Genomic DNA, 18,037 nt, shown 5'->3' on the forward strand with positions numbered 1-18,037 from the left:
GTTTGGAATAAAGCCATGGTTGTACAAACAAATCGCTGCAGTAGGCCTACTCAATTGATACTGAAGAGAACTTGTATATTGTCGAGTTATAGTAGGCCTAAACATTTCCCCCTCTTATTTCTAAGCGGAGTCCTCGAAAAGTGTAAGTAACTTTTCATTTTAAGATGTGTTTTTATGCCTGTGTTTTCAGAATTGACCCGAATAAAACCCGAAAATGATTAAATGCTAATCTCACAAGCCCAAAGGTAAACATGGCTGCCAAGTCAAACTGAGTTTTCAGGTTTTATTCTATATCATTTAACAGGCCTAACATTTGAGGCTCGAAACCCTTTGAATATTAAATGTAGGCTATACAAAATTCCACTGACATAGATACCCCCCTTATGTCCCTTCACTCAAAATGTCCAACGCTCATGCCATTTTCAAAAATGTTTTTAAATTGTAAATTGTGCCTAACCAAATATTACTTTTGCTATTTGTAATGCCTTTTTTAATAGGTTAGTTATTTTGTTAGTTTATTTGTCTAGTCTATCTTAAAACATACTTCACTCGGCAAGATCGTTTCTTGTCTGTGTTGTTCAGAGCATTGCGTTACATTTAACAGGCCACCATAGTAGATTTAGTTTGCTAATAAATATGTTGGTCTTTAAAAGAAACTCTTATGCACCATATTTTAAACATATCTTTTAATTAAGAAAGACTAGCTCAAAGGGTTAAATAGCAAACTTTTCTATAGACTTTAGATATCACAAAACAAATCCGTTTTTATCTTGCTCTCCTTTTATTGTCCTTGTGTTTCTCTTCTATCACAGATATTAGAAAATTATTGTAGGAGTAATTTTGACCTGGCCTTGCTTATGTAACTTTCTAATTAACAGACCAAAATAGCAGTTTAGGAAACAAGATATTTTATCTCCAATCATGAAAGAGAACTACAACATTACAACTATCCGTAGAACAGAATTTTGTAGTGTTAGACTTTGAATGTTTGTATTAATGTCGTTGCTCTTTATCTGAAACACATTCACACTATAAAGCAGGGCAGGGAGACAGGGAGAAACAGATGTATCTCCTTTGAGAATGGCTAATCCACTGTCTTCTTTCAGACAACCATGATAAGGTCATTACTGAATCAATTATCCAATGAATGAATTATTGATGAGACCATGTTGCCAGTGGTGTGTACAGTCTTAAGTGTATGCTCTGGTATTGGCATACAATAGCCAAGAGTATGCACCGTTAAAAATTAGGGAAGCATGTGTTTTAAACATTTTAGAAGAAGCGATATAAAAAAAACTGTCCTTTAATTTCAGTACAGGGTCGACAGCTGCAGCTTGTTAGTATTAGATCTGTTTTTCAGCAAATGTGAATTCATCACTGCTGCACAGTCTGCTCCAGAGGAAAAAACAACCAAATGTTTTGCCATAATAAGCACACATATCTGTGAAGATGTGGTACTTTGTTTTTAGTATTACATATGTACTTGAGTTACCAAGGTCCCTGATCACATTTGTTACTGTCATAGCTGAGAAGTTGAGCATGACAATGGAACATTCTTTATAAAATTGTCTTTTAAAGCCTTGCTTGTATGGAGGTGTTACACCAGCATAGAAACCCCCAGTGAATGAAAAACTGGACACTTGAATAAATATTTGGGGTTATTATAACAAAATGTGAACGAGGGCATATTCAGTGCTCTTCATGTTAATATTTTTAGTTAGAGTTGGTTTCTCAAAAAACACTGCATGCCAGCAGTGGACACTTTTATCCAAATTGCTTCTGTAGTGCGATAGATAACTGATTTGTTACAGCATTTGATGGAACCCTTTTTCACAGCAGGGGTAGATTTGGACTTGTTATGGCAGTAAAAGAACAAAGGGAACTAATAACATTGAGGAGGGCTCCTTTCCTTTGACTGAATGTGAACCATATCGGTGATTCAGCATCCATTAAACGATGACCCTGGAACAAGAAAAAGCGAATAGAAATTCAGCCATTATTCCGGTAACATCTGATTTTGGGACTGAATATGCTGCGAGAGAGGTCTGTTGGAGGTCGGAGCAAAATTGGGACCATTGCCTCAGAGTCTGTGCCTCTCGTGTATCACCGTTATTTGAGTTTATTATGCAACTGATTTAATTTTTTCAAATACAACTTTAATGTTCCCTTAATACACATAAAGGTTAGTTCAACAGTATACAAAAAACATAAAATAACATTGAAAAGACTCATAACATAACATTGGCAGATATAATTAAACAGCAGATACAAAAGCAACACATTTCATTCTCAATAATCTTTACACAGCTATCTTTAAAAAGCCACTTACTGCCGTTCTGAATATATAGTTATGATCCTCTTACCATCTGGTTGAACACATGTTTTGTCTGTTGACTGAAAAAGCCAGGTATCTAAAAGGTTCATATGTCCTTGCTCAAGCAATAAAGCAAAACAATATTTATGAACTAAATTGTACATACTTGAAAACTGATTGATGCAAAATGTTTTTGTTTCAAGCTAGAATCTGACTTTGAGAAATTAAAAAACCCCAGTACAAATATATATTTTAATGGCACTCAGCTTTTTTCAAAGATTGCCACATATTTCTTTTTCAGAAAATCTGACACTTGATCTGATTGTTGCTAGGAACTTTCACAATGTGCTATATATTTATAATTCAGTTGGAGTTTGTGTCTGGGCACCTGATGAATGAGTCCAATATTCACTCTCTTTTAGCTCTGTTTCCATCAATTCCTGAGGGAAATATCTCGCCCTTTAGCTGCTAAATGCTCCCCTTTGTTCACCAGCTAGTTGAAAAAGACTGCACACTGACATATACCCACTGTCCAGACCAGGGGGAGCTTCTGTATCAGAAAAGCGACGCTTTCCTTCAAGTTGCTTCTTGCTCTCACTCTAGTGGTTACAAAAGATTGGATACAAGTCTATCAGAAACTGTCTCTATTCTCACTTGATTAATACCTCAGTAAACATTTTTCTAATGAGTTTATGGTCTCAGTTACTAGTCTTCTTTAATACAGCAGTAGGTTCATTTAGGCAAGGCAAGGCAAGGCAAGGCAAGGCAAGGCAAGGCAAGGCAAGGCAAGGCAAGGCAAGGCAAGGCAAGGCAAGGCAAGGCAAGGCAAGGCAAGGCAAGGCAAGGCAAGGCAAGGCAAGGCAAGGCAAGGCAAGTTTATTTATAGAGCACTTTTCAACGCAAGGCCATTCAAAGTGCTTTACAAAAAAAAAAAATGAAAGACATTAAGCATTAAAAAAGAAAAGCTAATCAAATAAACATTAAGGAAAAATACATGGATAAAAGTTACAGTGCATGATTTAGGTCATTATGGTCCCATTTATAATGAAATATGTGATAAAGCAGGGTATGCTTGTGAACATGTGATTGACAGGTCGCTACATCCGTGTTGTCAGATCTGGGTGCTGTGAGTGATTTTGTCTTACAACTCAACCCTTTCACATTGTGTTTTCAGCTCACGAAAGTCGGATTCAAATATTTAAGTTGCCTAAAAATATCTTCTTCAATTGTACTTTACTCCTCCCTTCGGTGTCTCTGCTTGTTCCAAAAAAAAGATGACAAACTTGAGGCCTCAAATGGGTGATACGTCCACTTCGTACATACAATATATGGTTCTCCTGATACCATATACACTACAATGCGTGTGTGTAAGGGCTTTAACTCTGTCCCTTTATAATTCATTAATTAACCTAAACATAACTTTGAATATGGAACACATTTTTGTTATACTGTTTAACAAAGATAGCTGTGAAGAACAACTTTATTCCACTGCCTCTAAATCTATCACACTTTTGTATTGATTAAAATGTCCAAACACCTCATAGTAGATTCTGGTTGTGTTGTCCATATGGTTATGCAGTAATTCAATGTGACATATTTGATATCTTTGGAAATCCTGAGTAGAATTTCTAATATGAGGGTTCTGAGGGTTGGAACAATGCTTGACGGCATCATAATTGACTCATCAGGGGGTTGAGGGTCTTGGGGTTGAAGAGATTGAGCCATACTGGATAATTGTCATGTTTTCTGACAATAGAAGGGCCGATGCAGCTAACAAGATGTTATTGTTCACTGCTCTCATAGGGTACACATTTGCAGAGCTGGCCTTGCAAACTCGATAGTCATCAGGGCCAAACACTGTACAGTACAAACTGAGGGGCCTTTTTCATCTCAGCTGGGTTATTCAAGACCCCTAACTCTAACCCTGTTCAGGAGCCCTGCACTTCTGGGCAGTCAAAGAGCCAAGACCTTGATCCCAGGTTGTGACTCCTGTCAAAGAACTGGCTCCTTCATCTCAGCCTTCCAGGCCAAAGAGAGTGTTACTATGGACCACTGCCTCATTTTGGATCATGAAAATGAGGTTGGGGAAAGTTTGTCTATTAAAAATATTTACTATTTGGACATTTTGTTCCTTTCCATCCCTTATTTCTGCACATTTTCCTTGATAAAGAAATACAAGAAGCGTGTTTAAACCTTCATCACTGCACACTTCTGAATTCATCCAGAGGGGCTTTGAAAGGGAGTCATAAGAGCAAAGATGGTCTAATCTTCTTAAACTCACGAAGAAGTGTGTAATCCTTAAAACATGACAATGACCAATATTGAGGTTATGAGATTTTAGAAGGATGGCATTATTTTTCTCTTGCACTCTTTCCTTCATACTGATGCAGAGGCACTCCTTTTATCTTTTAAACTTTAATAAGCTAGTGTCCTTTGAGGATTGTCTTCAGCAATTCCTCCAGTATAAGAGCAACCGAGTGAATGCACCTGTTTGTTGAAAGCATTTAGTCCCGAGGTTGCGGAGGATCTAAGTAAAGGATCCAATAAGAAAATCCAGTCATAATGACCTCAGTGAGGATATAAATTATTTTAGACGAAAAGTGGATGGAAAATAATTGTTAACATGGAGATATTTTTAACACCATTAATGTTGTTTCAATAGCTTTCAAGATTGTAGTTGTATTGCTTCAGTATACAGACAGCAAAGGACAAGGAAAATACCCAAATTCCACTCTTCCCTATTGGGAAAATTAGATTTTGTTCAAAAGCTGAAAATAATTTTTCGAAAGATAATTCAGCCACAGGGCTTTTGTGTATCTACTACAGTCTGTGTTTAAAAATCAATGATAATTGGTCAATTATAATTTGGAAACTCAGGCATTCGATTTGACTCATGCTGTTTTGATCAAATTCTTATTTTTGTAGAAAATCTCTTTGTTCACTAAATAACACAGCAGCTTAATTCGACACATTACAATACAAGCAGGTATTTCTGTTATACCGGCTCTGTAATATTTCTTTCTATCTCTATCAGTCTCTTTCTTGTAACACACGAACACGGACACACAGGAGTGTACATGGATGCACACCCAGGCACAGCAATCTTGATGATGACTAACATCCGTCTGTGAAAACAGGAAGTTATTACCTCTGTTTTCATGACTATCTGAGGTCATCCTTCCATACATCAACAGGTCTGCTTTTGTATTGTTCCTAATAGCATAGACAGAGATCTGGAAACAGAATTGAAACATCTCAAATGAAAACCTTTACCCTGATACCCTGCTGCTCATATCAAGTGTGATCATCAGTCATTCAACGGATAACAGCTGACAGAAGAGACTTGTCAAACCAAATCTTACCAAAACCACGATGAGGAAAAGAAATAGCCATGAAATAAACAGCATTTTCTCCAGTATGCACTGCTCAAACCCTCTCTGACGTCACCTCTGCTGCTCTCTCTCAGCCTGATCCTCAGTGAGTCCCGGTCTCTTCTGAAGCTCCAGCTCTCTGATCATCGGCCCACACATGGCATGGGCTCTACACCTCCACACATCTCTTCAAAAGTGCAGCGAAACAGAGAGGAAAATGACTGCCTGCCCAGAAGTACTGCACCTCTACTGAAGGTGAGGGAGGGGTAAGAATAGAACAATGTTAGCTCTTTTACCCAATCACAAGCCAGATCCCGGTTAAGACCTCTCTGTCTCCTAAAGAAGTCTTTTGTGGAATCATGACAAAGCTGCAGGAGCAGGCCTTTGTCTGAAAACAAAGGGGAGTGTGTTTGTGTGTGAGAGAGTGCTATTGTGGTTTTGTGTGTGTGTGTGTGTGTGTGTGTGTGTGTGTGTGTGTGTGTGTGTGTGTGTGTGTGTGTGTGTGTGTGTGTGTGTGTGTGTGTGTGTGTGCGTGTGTGTGTACCCACATCTGCGCACCAGAGAGCAAGATAGCATGTGTTAGATTGGAATTGCTTCTATGAGTGTGAGGAAAGTGTGTAACAGATGCAAGCGTTATGTGCAAGTGTGCATATGACAGAGTGCATGTTTGATTGTCTCCTTCATTTCCTTTGTGCTGTTTAAGTTAACAACAAAAAAATGATATGGCCCCTGCTCATCTGTAAGATCCTCAAATAATCTCAAATGTGCACCTGTGCCAAATGTGACTTGCTCACACACAGCCAGTAAATGGGACTCCCATGTCACCCCCACCCTCTCACCCCCTGCCAACGTTCAGCATCTCAAGAAAAAATGGGAAGCGAGACATCAAAGAGACTGGCATCAATACCGATATGAAAACACCCTCAGACAGACGAATCAGCCTGTAAAGTCGCTTTGCTAATGGGAATCCTACCCAGCAGCTGTGTCCTGTTGAAAGAACACATGGAGTGTGAAACAGGCTTATACAGGTAGTGAACCAGTAGCCTCGGTCTGTGCAGCCACCAGGGGATATTGTAGGTGTGTGAGTGAGCATGAGTCTGCTGGACCTTTGAGTCAACTAGCCTAGGATGAGAGCATGACAATAAACATTTTATTAAGAAGGCATATGTCCGTGTGTGCTGCTAGTTTTCAGGACCTTTGAGTCAACTAGCCTAGGATGAGAGCATGACATTAAACATTTTATTAAGAAGGCATATGTCCGTGTGTGCTGCTAGTTTTCAGGCTGAAGGAAACCACATTTTGCTGAAAGTGCATTTCTGCCATACAAATATATTCTACATTAGTGCCTGTAAGAAAAAATGTGTAGGACTAGGTTTGTTGGGGCAGTTTTCCTGTCAAATGTTGGACTACAATGTGAGTTATTGGAACGCCTCCTCTTCAACTCGTCAACTTCTGGACTCAGTCTATCACTCTGCCTTGAGATTTATTTGGTACCCATGATTGCATTTTATATGACAGGGGTTGATGGTCTTCTCTCAAGAGAAACATGATACTAATCTGTCATTTAATCTATAAAGCCCTTGCTGGAAAATTATAAAATGACCTTTAAGAATTGCTCACTCAGATGGGTTTTATCAAGCTCTTACGAATGGCTCTTGCTTCTTGTTCAACTAGGTCTAAACTGTTTTTATATTATTATAGTTCACCAACAAAACACAGCACCTGAAAATAATCAATTTGAGACATTTGATTTACATTACTGTATTTTACGTTTAATTATTTTAATCTGCCTATCTACCCTTATTGTAAAAGTTGAAATGGCTTTATTATTGAATTATTGCCTCTTCTCTGTTATAGCCTATATCTCTTTTTATTGTTTTGCCTTTCCCTTCTTCACTTAATAAGGGTAATGAGGAGGGTGAAGAAGAGAGGTGGTGATGTAAGAAGGTGTGTGCAAAAAGTGAAAATGACTGCAGAGAAGAGAGGTGAGGACATTGGAAAAAGAAGAGGAGAGGTGAGAAAGCACACAATAGCTCTCCTGAGATGAGTGTCAGGAGAGCGTACCTGTGACGCTTAATGAGGAAACAGAGGTACCACAGTTGAACAGAGACAGCGATAAGTGGGACAGATGGATGGCTTCTGAATATATAAACAGCCTCTGTCTGGAAGCCAAACGTCCTAAATTGCAATCTGAATTTCTGTTAAAAGTATATATTGCTGTACATTTATTTTTCTGTTTTCAGGTGTTCTTTATGGGCTCAGAACAGTCTCATAATACACACGTGCACACAGAAGGATTCACACTTGTGTTTTTCAATGCACACACAAATGTGTTCCGTTTCATATACATGTAAATAAAATCCAATTACAGAAAAAAGTTTTACATATTTATTATTGATCCTCACATATTTGTTTTCCGTTTAAAACCGCTGCACCTGCAAACTCAAACCGCTTTCTGTGCACGGATTGCTGTGCATTCGTGTGGGTTTTTTTTGAGACTCCCCTGACGGTCAGCCGATTCGTACTTGTAATTTTTTCTATCTATAGCCAATCAGATGTCTCCTCCATTCTAAGCCAATCACATGAGCGCGCCCCCACGAGGGTATGATTTCTTGCGTTCATGATCTAGCGCTTCATATACGCATTTTGCGCAGTCCGGTCAGCTCGCTAAACAGAGGGCGGAGCATCAGGTGATCATGCAGAGCTCAGCAGCTGATCTGATCCCTCTCTCGCGTCCGGTTATACTTCACTCGCGTTTGTTACCTTTTTACTAACGGTATCTCGGCACCGAAACCGTAGTTTCGGTTACACACCGGTGGTTTCTGACTTGGCTCGTTGTCAGCCGGTAACCAGCTGCCCAGACATTTCGAGGGGAAAAGGGATGCAAACGGGGCGTTCGTGTGCCGTGGGAAGAACCTCTGTTTATTCACGTTCTTCAGACTAATCAGTTACATTGACACTGTATTGCATAGGCCTACATACAGTTACTTTTCCCGTTCTGACCACTTTCTCTATACTTTCGTCTCTCTTCATAACTCCGCACTTCGCCTTGGCCATCACATTTGACACACACACACTCCAAAAACCCAAAACCCCTTGCGGCTGCTACTCTTAAAGTGACAGGCCAAGCATGTAACACGTTTATGTCCATATCGATCAGATCCAGCTCTCCTGATCGGCCTTTATAGAGAGCACCTAAATAAAGCAGCTGTATTCGCCATGTAGGAAACACACATTTAAAACGGTTTTGCCTGCCGTTTTTGTGTACATAAGCATTCATCAATGGTTCGGAAAGTGGCGCTGTACATTAATAATATAAAGGCTTGTATTTGCGTGCATTTCCTGTTCGGAAAGTGTCAATGTACTGAGAGTGGAGGTGTCCTGACACATTAGCGCCTGCAGGCAGGCTCCATGGAGCTGTCAGCTCCGGACTGCGCAAAATGCGTACATGAAGCGCTACGTCATGAACGCAAGAAATCTACCCTCGTGGGGGCGCGCTCATGTGATTGGCTTAGAATTGAGGAGACATCTGATTGGCTATAGATAGAAAACATTACAAGTACGAATCGGCTGACCGTCAGGAGAGTCTCAAAAGACCCACACACGAATGCACAGCGATCCGTGCACAAGAAGCGGTTTGTGTTTGCAGGTTCAGGGGATTTAAACGGAAAACAAATATGTGAGGATCAAAAATACATATGTAAAACTTTGTTCTGTATTTGGATTTTATTTACATGTATATGAAACGGAACACATTTGTGTGTGCATTGAAAAACACAAGTGTGGATCCGGAAATACAAGTTTGAATCCTTCTGTGTGCATGTGTGTATTATGAGACTGTTCTGAGCCCATAGTTACTATTCTAGATTAAAATCTCCAACGCAAAACATTCACACATAAAAAAACGATTTAAAAATCACCCAGTTGGTGCTTTGCTGTGTAGCCCATGCATGGATGGCTCCATGTTATTCTGCTTCAGCACCCTACCAGAAAGTTCCCCAGTGCGCATGTGTGGCTAGTACAGTGCGCTGCCGCAAACAGGGGGCGTCAACATGGCGATCTCTCCTCGGCGACCGCACTGACTGCAACCTGCCAATGAGAGAGAGACAGAGAGAGAGAGGAGAGAGACAGAAGCGTAGGCTACCATTCTGTCAAACCTCCATCCCTTTTTTCCCCAGCCTTATGAATCCCTACACATTTTCAGGAGGATAGGGTGAATTCAGAGTTGTTTTTTTTAAACGTCGCGCTCCTTTTGTTTTTCCTGCGCAGTGGATGTTTTTTTTTTGCAGCAGACGCTGGTAGAGCACTTGTGAGAGACAGCGGCGACCGCTCCTCTCCTCCCTGTTTCCAAGGGGAAATGTCGAGCGAGAAGCCGGTTTCAGTTCCACCGGGCTCTGCTTCTTCGCTCACGGACACAGATTCCCATCCTCCGCCGGGCTCCTCCGTGCAGACGCCGCAGCAGCAGCAGCAGTTCGCCGCGGGCGCTGGCTCCGGCGCCACCGGGGAAAGGATGGTGTCTTCAGCCGGCACTATGGTCCTCCCGGCCGGGGTGATCAACCCCGCTGTCCCGATCAGGAATATCCAGATGAAATTCGCCGTGTTGGTGGGCCTGATCCAGGTCGGGGAGGTTAGCAACAGGGACATCGTGGAGACAGTGCTGAACCTGGTGAGTGCAAACAGCACCAAACTGTAAGAAAACACAGAAAGGCAGCCATAGAGCACAGAGGAATCACGGTGTCCTAACCCGCTATGTTTTATTTACGATGCTTCACTCCCGTGGTTGTGTGGCTTTCAGAAGATGATGTCATTTGTTTGTTCGGAGGATGAATGTGGAGTTTTTCTTTTCTGCAGATAAAAAGATGCATACATAAGTCTGTGTGTTGGAGGTTAAATAGGCTGAAGCTGTATTATTGTAAAACCCAGCGGAGCTGAATGAAGCATGTGACCCCACCAAGGCATGAAGGGTAGTTTAATATCCTGGCATTGTTGACTAAATGACCCGTTTGCGGTGCAACGAGTTTAACACATTTGCAGTCAAAGTAGTGAATAGGGGAAAGTGTATGTATGCAGGCTATTCTCCTGACCCCGATATGTACCCTGAAGTGATGCATAGGCAGGTTGTAACACACGGCGAATCGTTACAACGTTGCGTACAACATCGAGACAAACTGGATTATTTTATTAAACTAAAGAGAGTAATCATGCAGTTTTATCGAGCTCCGAAACTAAATCAATCCATACCGGACAAAGGCCGACTAGCATTATGCTATCCATCGACATATGTGTGCATGAGAATGGCTTAAAATTATGCATAGGCCTATTGTTGAAGGCAGGCCACTGCATCGTGTGCGCAAAGCAGTGATGTCTGTGAGACGGCCAGGGCTTTATATTGCTGTGCCTCCAACAGCGATAATTTTATCTATGGATCAGATACGTTGCCACCCCCTTCTATCTTTGCCCCTCCATCAGAGGTAGTGTCTGCGATGTTGGGCCTATCCTACACATAAGGATTTAATCCAGCTGGAGGTTTTAACATGACTGGTGTTTCCTGTTACGAAACATAGGCTATGAGAAACATGCACAGCAAACGTAGGTCCGGAGGACCAATGCGTTAGGAGGATATAGGACGTGTGTGCTGCATGCTGCCAGGCTGTTTCCCTGCTCCATGCATCAGGCAATGGCGTGCACTGCATGATATTACATATCTGCCATGAGGAGGGGGGCTCTGATCAGTATTCATTCTCTTTTGAGGAGGAAGAAGAATAATGTAGATATAATGTATCACCTGATTTCAGTGCAGTGCTTTCTTGAGGTTGACTATTTCAGGGTTTCATGTAGCCAGTGGCCTATTTACTCAATGGATGCTGTGGTAGGACAGCCTACATCTGGGCTAAACCATTTCCTCTCATTCAGACGAGAGAGTCCAGATTCAGATCGCCTCTCATCTCCCAATCGATTATTGGTACTACACAGAAGAGCAGGGGGGCTTTGCTGGCTCACTCCGACCTTGTCTCCTTCCCTTAGAACCCCCCTGGCTGCACACAGGCTGATAACCATCCATCCTGTTCCTCTACCTCCTCCTTTACTCTGGAGGATCCGAGGAGGGAGATGCTGCCTGCATAGACCGGCCTGGCAGGGCAGCGCCATGCATTTAAAAGCAGGTGGAGAGGAGGAGGCGGAGGAGGAGGAGAGGGGGTTGAGGGAGGGTGGGGGAGGAGAAGAGCGAGAGTGGAGGAGGATGAGGTGGTAGGATGCTGCAGTGGCTATGTGCTCAGAAATCACCAGCTGATGCAGCGGAAGAGAAAAGGACTCTGGATTGGTACACATCAGATCAGGGAAAGCTCATCAGAGCGTTCAACTGAAATGCACCCCCTTTTACATAAGTACCTGCGTTAGGCCCACACTTTATTTATGAATGCTGGGCTGATGCATTAACACACAAAGGCCTGACACCCTGACAAATGAAAGCACTACGTGTTGTCCATACCAAGCTTTACTTGCTAAATCCTGAATTGTACAATCAGTTGTGGTTGCGAGACTGCCAATAGCTAAGCCTGTTAGGGAATTCTATTGCCCAGCTCCTTAATTAAAAGAGTTGAAACAAAGAGGTGTAGAGGCAGGAACCTCAGTGGTCATGCTGCTGGTACAATGAGTCCACTGTGACCCAAGAGCTGATCCATTATTCCAGTCAATGTGGGAGACCACGGCAGCCACATGCACCGTCCACTGTGGCTGTATTGATCAGATCCCACTGCGGCTTGGGTGAACAGATGGCTTGTCGGCTGAATCAGATATGCTCCCTTCTCTATACGGCATGATGCTGGCCTTTTGCCGTGTGATGAACTGTCTCTAGAAAGAAAGAAAGAAAGAAAGAAGAGAGAGAAGACAATAATAATCAACTCTACCCAGAACACTGGCTGTACTGATGCTGATACAGCGGCAAGACACTGATCATCACTGCTGCCACTAACACAGAGCATGTTGAAGATGGTACATGCCGTGCACACATGCAATATAGAAACACTTACGTTGTGTGTGTGTGTGTGGGCTGCTTGTGGCTAGGTGCTCAGTTATTATTATCATCAACAAGGCATCACAGTTGTCAAGGCAACAATGCTCTTTGACTGCCTGCCTCCAGACGCTCGACCACCTGGTGTTGCTTTCCACTTCCGGAACTTCTGTCACAGCGTTTCTCTCACGCTCTTTCTTTGTCTCTCCACCCCCCAATGTGAGCTCATATCTAGTATTAAACTGCCAGCACAAGCTAAACACCATTGGAATACTGAAAAAAGATTTACAATCGGTAAGAGCAAACTCTGAGTGAGATCATCTGTGAATAATATATATGCCGCCATGCATTTGAACGCTCCTTGCTCATTGGAGTCTCTGCATACCGAAGGGATGAACACCTAGATACAGTATTCCCTACATTTGTGTGAAAAGCTCGTTGGAACTGACGACAACATCTCCCATAAATGTTCAGCTGGGGTACGCCATGGACACGCCGGTTATATTGAGCCTCTCATTCATATTTTCCCTTTTTAAATGTGTCTCTCTGCATTGAAGTATTAGGATGTATTTAAAGCCTATATGGTCCATCAATTATAAATGTAAGGGGTCATTAGATGATAAACCGGACTGGGGTGCAAAACATACTCGTTTTGCACTTCAAAATGTGCCCTTAAAATATCCAGTTTTCCAGAATAGTCCTCTGTTGACCGATATAATTCATGACATTCAATAGGACAGGACATTATGTTGGATCCATTTACTTGTTGTATCCTTCCCTTAGAAGTCACTGCTTTCTTTCCCGCCCTACACTGGCTGTTCTATAGATTGAAACCTCCCATTTTTTGTTAATGGTACACCACTTCCACCCCAGGCTGTGTTTTTTCGCTTTGACTATGTTGTGATGTTCTATATTTGTAGAAGCCAGGGCTGACATGTAATCCACCTGAACTGTCCCATCATATCTTTATTTGAAGAATTGAGAAATATATTTTCAAAATGCATCTACAGGCAGATCTGTCAGTCTTGCCTTAGTGCGACACCAGCAGTGCTTATTTATAGGCAGCTTTATTTAGTTGTTAAGCTTTTTTTGGGATCAAAATGGAGAGTTTGTCTAGATAGAAAAAGATTGGTGACACTCTGTCTAACTCTTGCTGTTCTTTGCTTTGTATTTCCCTTTCACCTTCCTTATTGGTTAGATGCAATGTCAATCCCCACCTGAGCCCCCTTTAGCGCTCCCATTGATGGTCTGTTTGCAAACATCTAATTATTTACTATTACTTCAATCACCAAGGTCACCTGATGCCGAGACCACAGCCAGCAGTCTGACACACACACACACACACACACACACACACACACACACACACACACACACACACACACACACACACACACACACACACACACACACACACACACACACACACACACACACACACACACACACACACACACACACACACACACACACACACACACACACACACACACACACACACACACACACACACACACCAACAAAAAAAACACCTCCACTCACTCAGATGTTCACATGTCGACATTCAGACACAATTGCAGACACACACACACATACAGTGGCACAATCTTTTTCTACCCAATTATGTTTCTCTTTTTTGAAGGCCATAAACTCTTTGAAATAAAAATGAAGAAAAGAGGGAAAGAAAATGAAGTCAGCATTAGAAACAAAATGTGATTCAATGTTTTGTGTTTACACTGCTTGACTCTACCTCAAGTGCAGTGACACACAGTGGCATGCTGAATAATACTTCACAGATCCTTTGAAGGGATAGGACATCTTATTTAAAATCTTATTATTTGACATGTATGTTGCCCTGAGGTGTTGTGAACCTCCAGGTGCAAAATTGAGCTTCAGTGTTTTCCATGTTTGCCCCGTGGCGGCACAGTCCGGGCAGAGGCTGATCATTTCCCTGCAGAGCTGTAATCTGCTTGCATGGCCGTGCCGACGATAACAATGCGTCATTGTGTGCTCACATAGCCATGAAGATGACTCTCATGACAAACATCCCACCAATACACTAAATGGTCTAATACATAATGTGTGGCATCGAAATCTTTTGCATGAATAAGATATTTTATTGGAAATAAGCTGTTTTTGTAATGTTTAACTTCAAAGGGTGTTTGTTATGGGACATTTAGTACATGCTGGGTAGTACTGTTGATATTGCTTACAATTGAATTTGCTATGTGAGCATTCTACTTTATTGTGGTCATGGTTTTGTATTATTTCCATCAATAACTGAGACTATATGTTGGAGATGACGGGCTGTATGTCACACAGCAGCTCTGCAGGGTCTCTGAAAGGAACTGCCACTATGCAAAGAGGATGTTTTTGGTTCATCCTTTGGTGCTTGGGTTGATAAACATATTTAAGAGTGATGTATTAATATGAGTAATTGCCCTTTTTTCCATATTGAATCTGATTCTTATTAGTGGACTGTTTGAAATGGTGTAGAGGCTGGTCGAGATCATTGAAATAAATTAAGGTAACCCAGATAACCAGACCAAAGTCAGAAGACAACGTAGGGCTATTATTATGCAGGGAAACTATTGTTTTTTCATTAACCGTTTCGTGCAGTGGTTCTCAGCTGGTCAGGCCTCGGGACCCACTTGTTCCTTTGTCAATAAATCGCGACCCGAAATTTTGAACAACTCAAATTTATTCAACAAAAAAATCGTGCTGTAATATATACGCTTTTCAGCAAACAATATTAATTAAAGTACAGTGCATCGGATCCCTTCACAGAACTAAAGTATGCTTTTAAAAAAGGTTTAATGAGATGATGCAATCAAAGCTGAACTGTATAATTTAAAGACTTTTAAAGAGAAAAAAAAGAAATTCACATTTTTTTTTTCTTCACTCACACACCTGCGACCCACTCGAAACGGGTCGTTTGAGGAGAACCACTGGTTTAGTGCATATATTGGCAGAGTCCATCGAAAACTGTCCATCATTGTTTCTGAAAACCCGAATGAGTCTCTTTAAATATCTTACCTTCCTACTCTTCATATTCAGTTTACTGTCACATAACAAGTCAAACGCTTTGGAAAAAGCTAATACAAGGGATGTTTTGTGTAAAACATTACTGTAACTTTTAAACAATGATCAAAAAAGTTGCAGTTATTACAATGAATCAACTTCACCAGCTCTACATGTAATATTAGTTTTACTCCCTCTTCTGTACAGCAGAGCTGCTCGTGAAACCTCCTGTATTCGTGAAAGGAAAGGGAACATTAGCCTCAGGCTGATGCTGCAGCAAAGAGAAGAAAAGTATTTAGAGAAGACCTTCAATGTTAAGACAAGAAATGTCTCGGAAAGAGGATTCACATTTTGTCTTTCCCAAGTGTTTTGCAGGCCTCTGTAAGATGCTTATGTTTGGGAAAGATTAGCTGCCCTATTGCTGCAGAGAAGCTTAGTCACTTTGTGCCTGGGGGCTACAGCCAGAGTGCAACGTTAGCTTACGAAAACAACTGCACTGGTGCTGACCAGAAAAACTAAATAGAAACATAGAGGATGTCACTTTAATGGTATGAACACACACTCCATGCCAGTTTCTCCTTCTGTCTCAAATAAACATACATGCTGCTGAAGAGGTAGAGGACAGAGGGTGTGGCTTCCTCTGCAAGGTCATGAATGACTTTGCTATCTGTCACGCAGCAGGGTTGTCCTGACCCCTGCCTGAGCCGGAGAGCAACAGGGAGGTAGAAACAGATGATTGGGGGAGGCAGCTCATCTTCCTGAGAGAGGAAGTAAGATGGCACACTAAAGGGACGGAAATGAAAGTTTCAGAGGGGAACATTGGAAAGCTTGTGATTGTCCTTCATGTCCTCTTTTCTTCTGGAGTGCAGCAGTAGGTCCAGCTTAATGGTGTTCTGCGGGGGGCTGATGAGTTCCGGCCCCCCTGTGGAGCCTTATCACGCTGCGTGTATCAATGCTCTCCCCTCTCCTCTGCTCCTGGTGATAGAGGAGTGAAATAAAGTCCCATGGGCCTGGGTAAATGGAGTGCTTGCACACTTTTTACATAAAGCAAGGGATACCTTGACATTTTGAGTTTTTTTAAATCAGCCTCTTGTCACATGGACTGTAGGATTAAACTCTGGCTTGTTAGCATGTTTAGCATCCCGTTGTCAATGAGAGGAGTCCACGCTCTGAGGCATGAACACATCTAGAAACATTTTCACTTTGTGACAAATATCTGAGGATTGAGGAATAACCAATTCAAAATGTAAATGCAGAGTTATCACTAAAACAGCAGCTCCCAATCCTCTTACTAACAAGATCCTCCATAATGATCTGCTTCAGAGCCAAATTAATCTTTATAAGCTGTAATGCTGATTCTTCCTGGTTTTATTATAATTTCCATTTCATGTTTTAGCTTAAGTCATGACACCATTTGGTTTAAGTCTAATTTTTACATGCTAAGGCTAAAACGTTGGCCTTTTTCCCGTCTTACACCACCTAAATTCCGCTCCACTTCTCTAAATTCTTCCTCATCCCTTGTAAGCTGCTATTTCCAGATGCTGGGATTTTTTACAGACATAAGCCACATCTGTTTTTTTGTGAGAACACCTTTTGGGAATCGGCAGAACATAGCAGAAAATGTACCATCCTTGCTTAACGACACCTTTTGTGAGTTCTCGGTCGCTTCCTTTGTCTCTCCATTCTTCATCTCCTCCCAGCACATCCATCTCCCTAACCCCTCGCTGTAATCTTCTCCCTGGTCGGGTGAAGCGACTGGTGGATGAATGTGGATGATCCCTATTGTGAGGAGGTAATGGAGCTGTCTGCAGCGCCATTCCTCTCCGCTTCCTTTTCTCCATTCACTTCCACTCATCTTTACCACTTTTCAAGCCGAGAGAGCCTGGAGGGAGTCTATACAGTATGCTGTAAACCTTACATATGTCTAGCATACTGAAGCCATACTTTTCTAAGGGTAGAGTTAAGATGAAGACGCAGGGAGGTGACTGAAGGAACGCTGCTATTTAACTATATCATTTTTTTATATTTCATGACCTTGCTTTTTTTGTCCTGTAACGGCGATGGCTTTTTTAATCTCATTGTCATACAAATATTTTGTGTTTTTATCTTTGACATGCAAAACCTGACATGGTCTTTTCAAAGTGCTGTAACAATTTAGTTTGCATTGACGCAGGCAACCCTTCAGACGTCAGAAATCTATGATAAATACATTTCACTGGTCTGCTGCAAGTGTGGATATTATGAATTAAACATGCATTTCACATGAAAGCATGTGCTCATTGCCAACTGCAGATCTATTCATGTAATTAGTGTTACATTTTC

General features: G+C 41.6%; 1 protein-coding gene across 20 annotated transcripts in view; it reads left to right on the forward strand.

Moving 5' to 3' along the window:
* Window positions 1–9,794: 9,794 nt before the first annotated feature.
* Window positions 9,795–18,037, forward strand: part of nbeaa (neurobeachin a) — a 97,984-nt gene continuing 89,741 nt past the window's right edge. For all 20 annotated transcript variants that reach the window (XM_034099022.1, XM_034099028.1, XM_034099030.1 and 17 more), the window contains exon 1: window positions 9,795–10,351. In XM_034099022.1, the coding sequence (XP_033954913.1) occupies window positions 10,043–10,351 (309 nt within the window). In that variant the 5' untranslated portion in view covers window positions 9,795–10,042. The remainder of the gene's footprint in view (window positions 10,352–18,037) is intronic.

Source organism: Pseudochaenichthys georgianus, chromosome 14, assembly GCF_902827115.2.
Source record: "Pseudochaenichthys georgianus chromosome 14, fPseGeo1.2, whole genome shotgun sequence".
NCBI classification, from domain to species: domain Eukaryota; kingdom Metazoa; phylum Chordata; class Actinopteri; order Perciformes; family Channichthyidae; genus Pseudochaenichthys; species Pseudochaenichthys georgianus.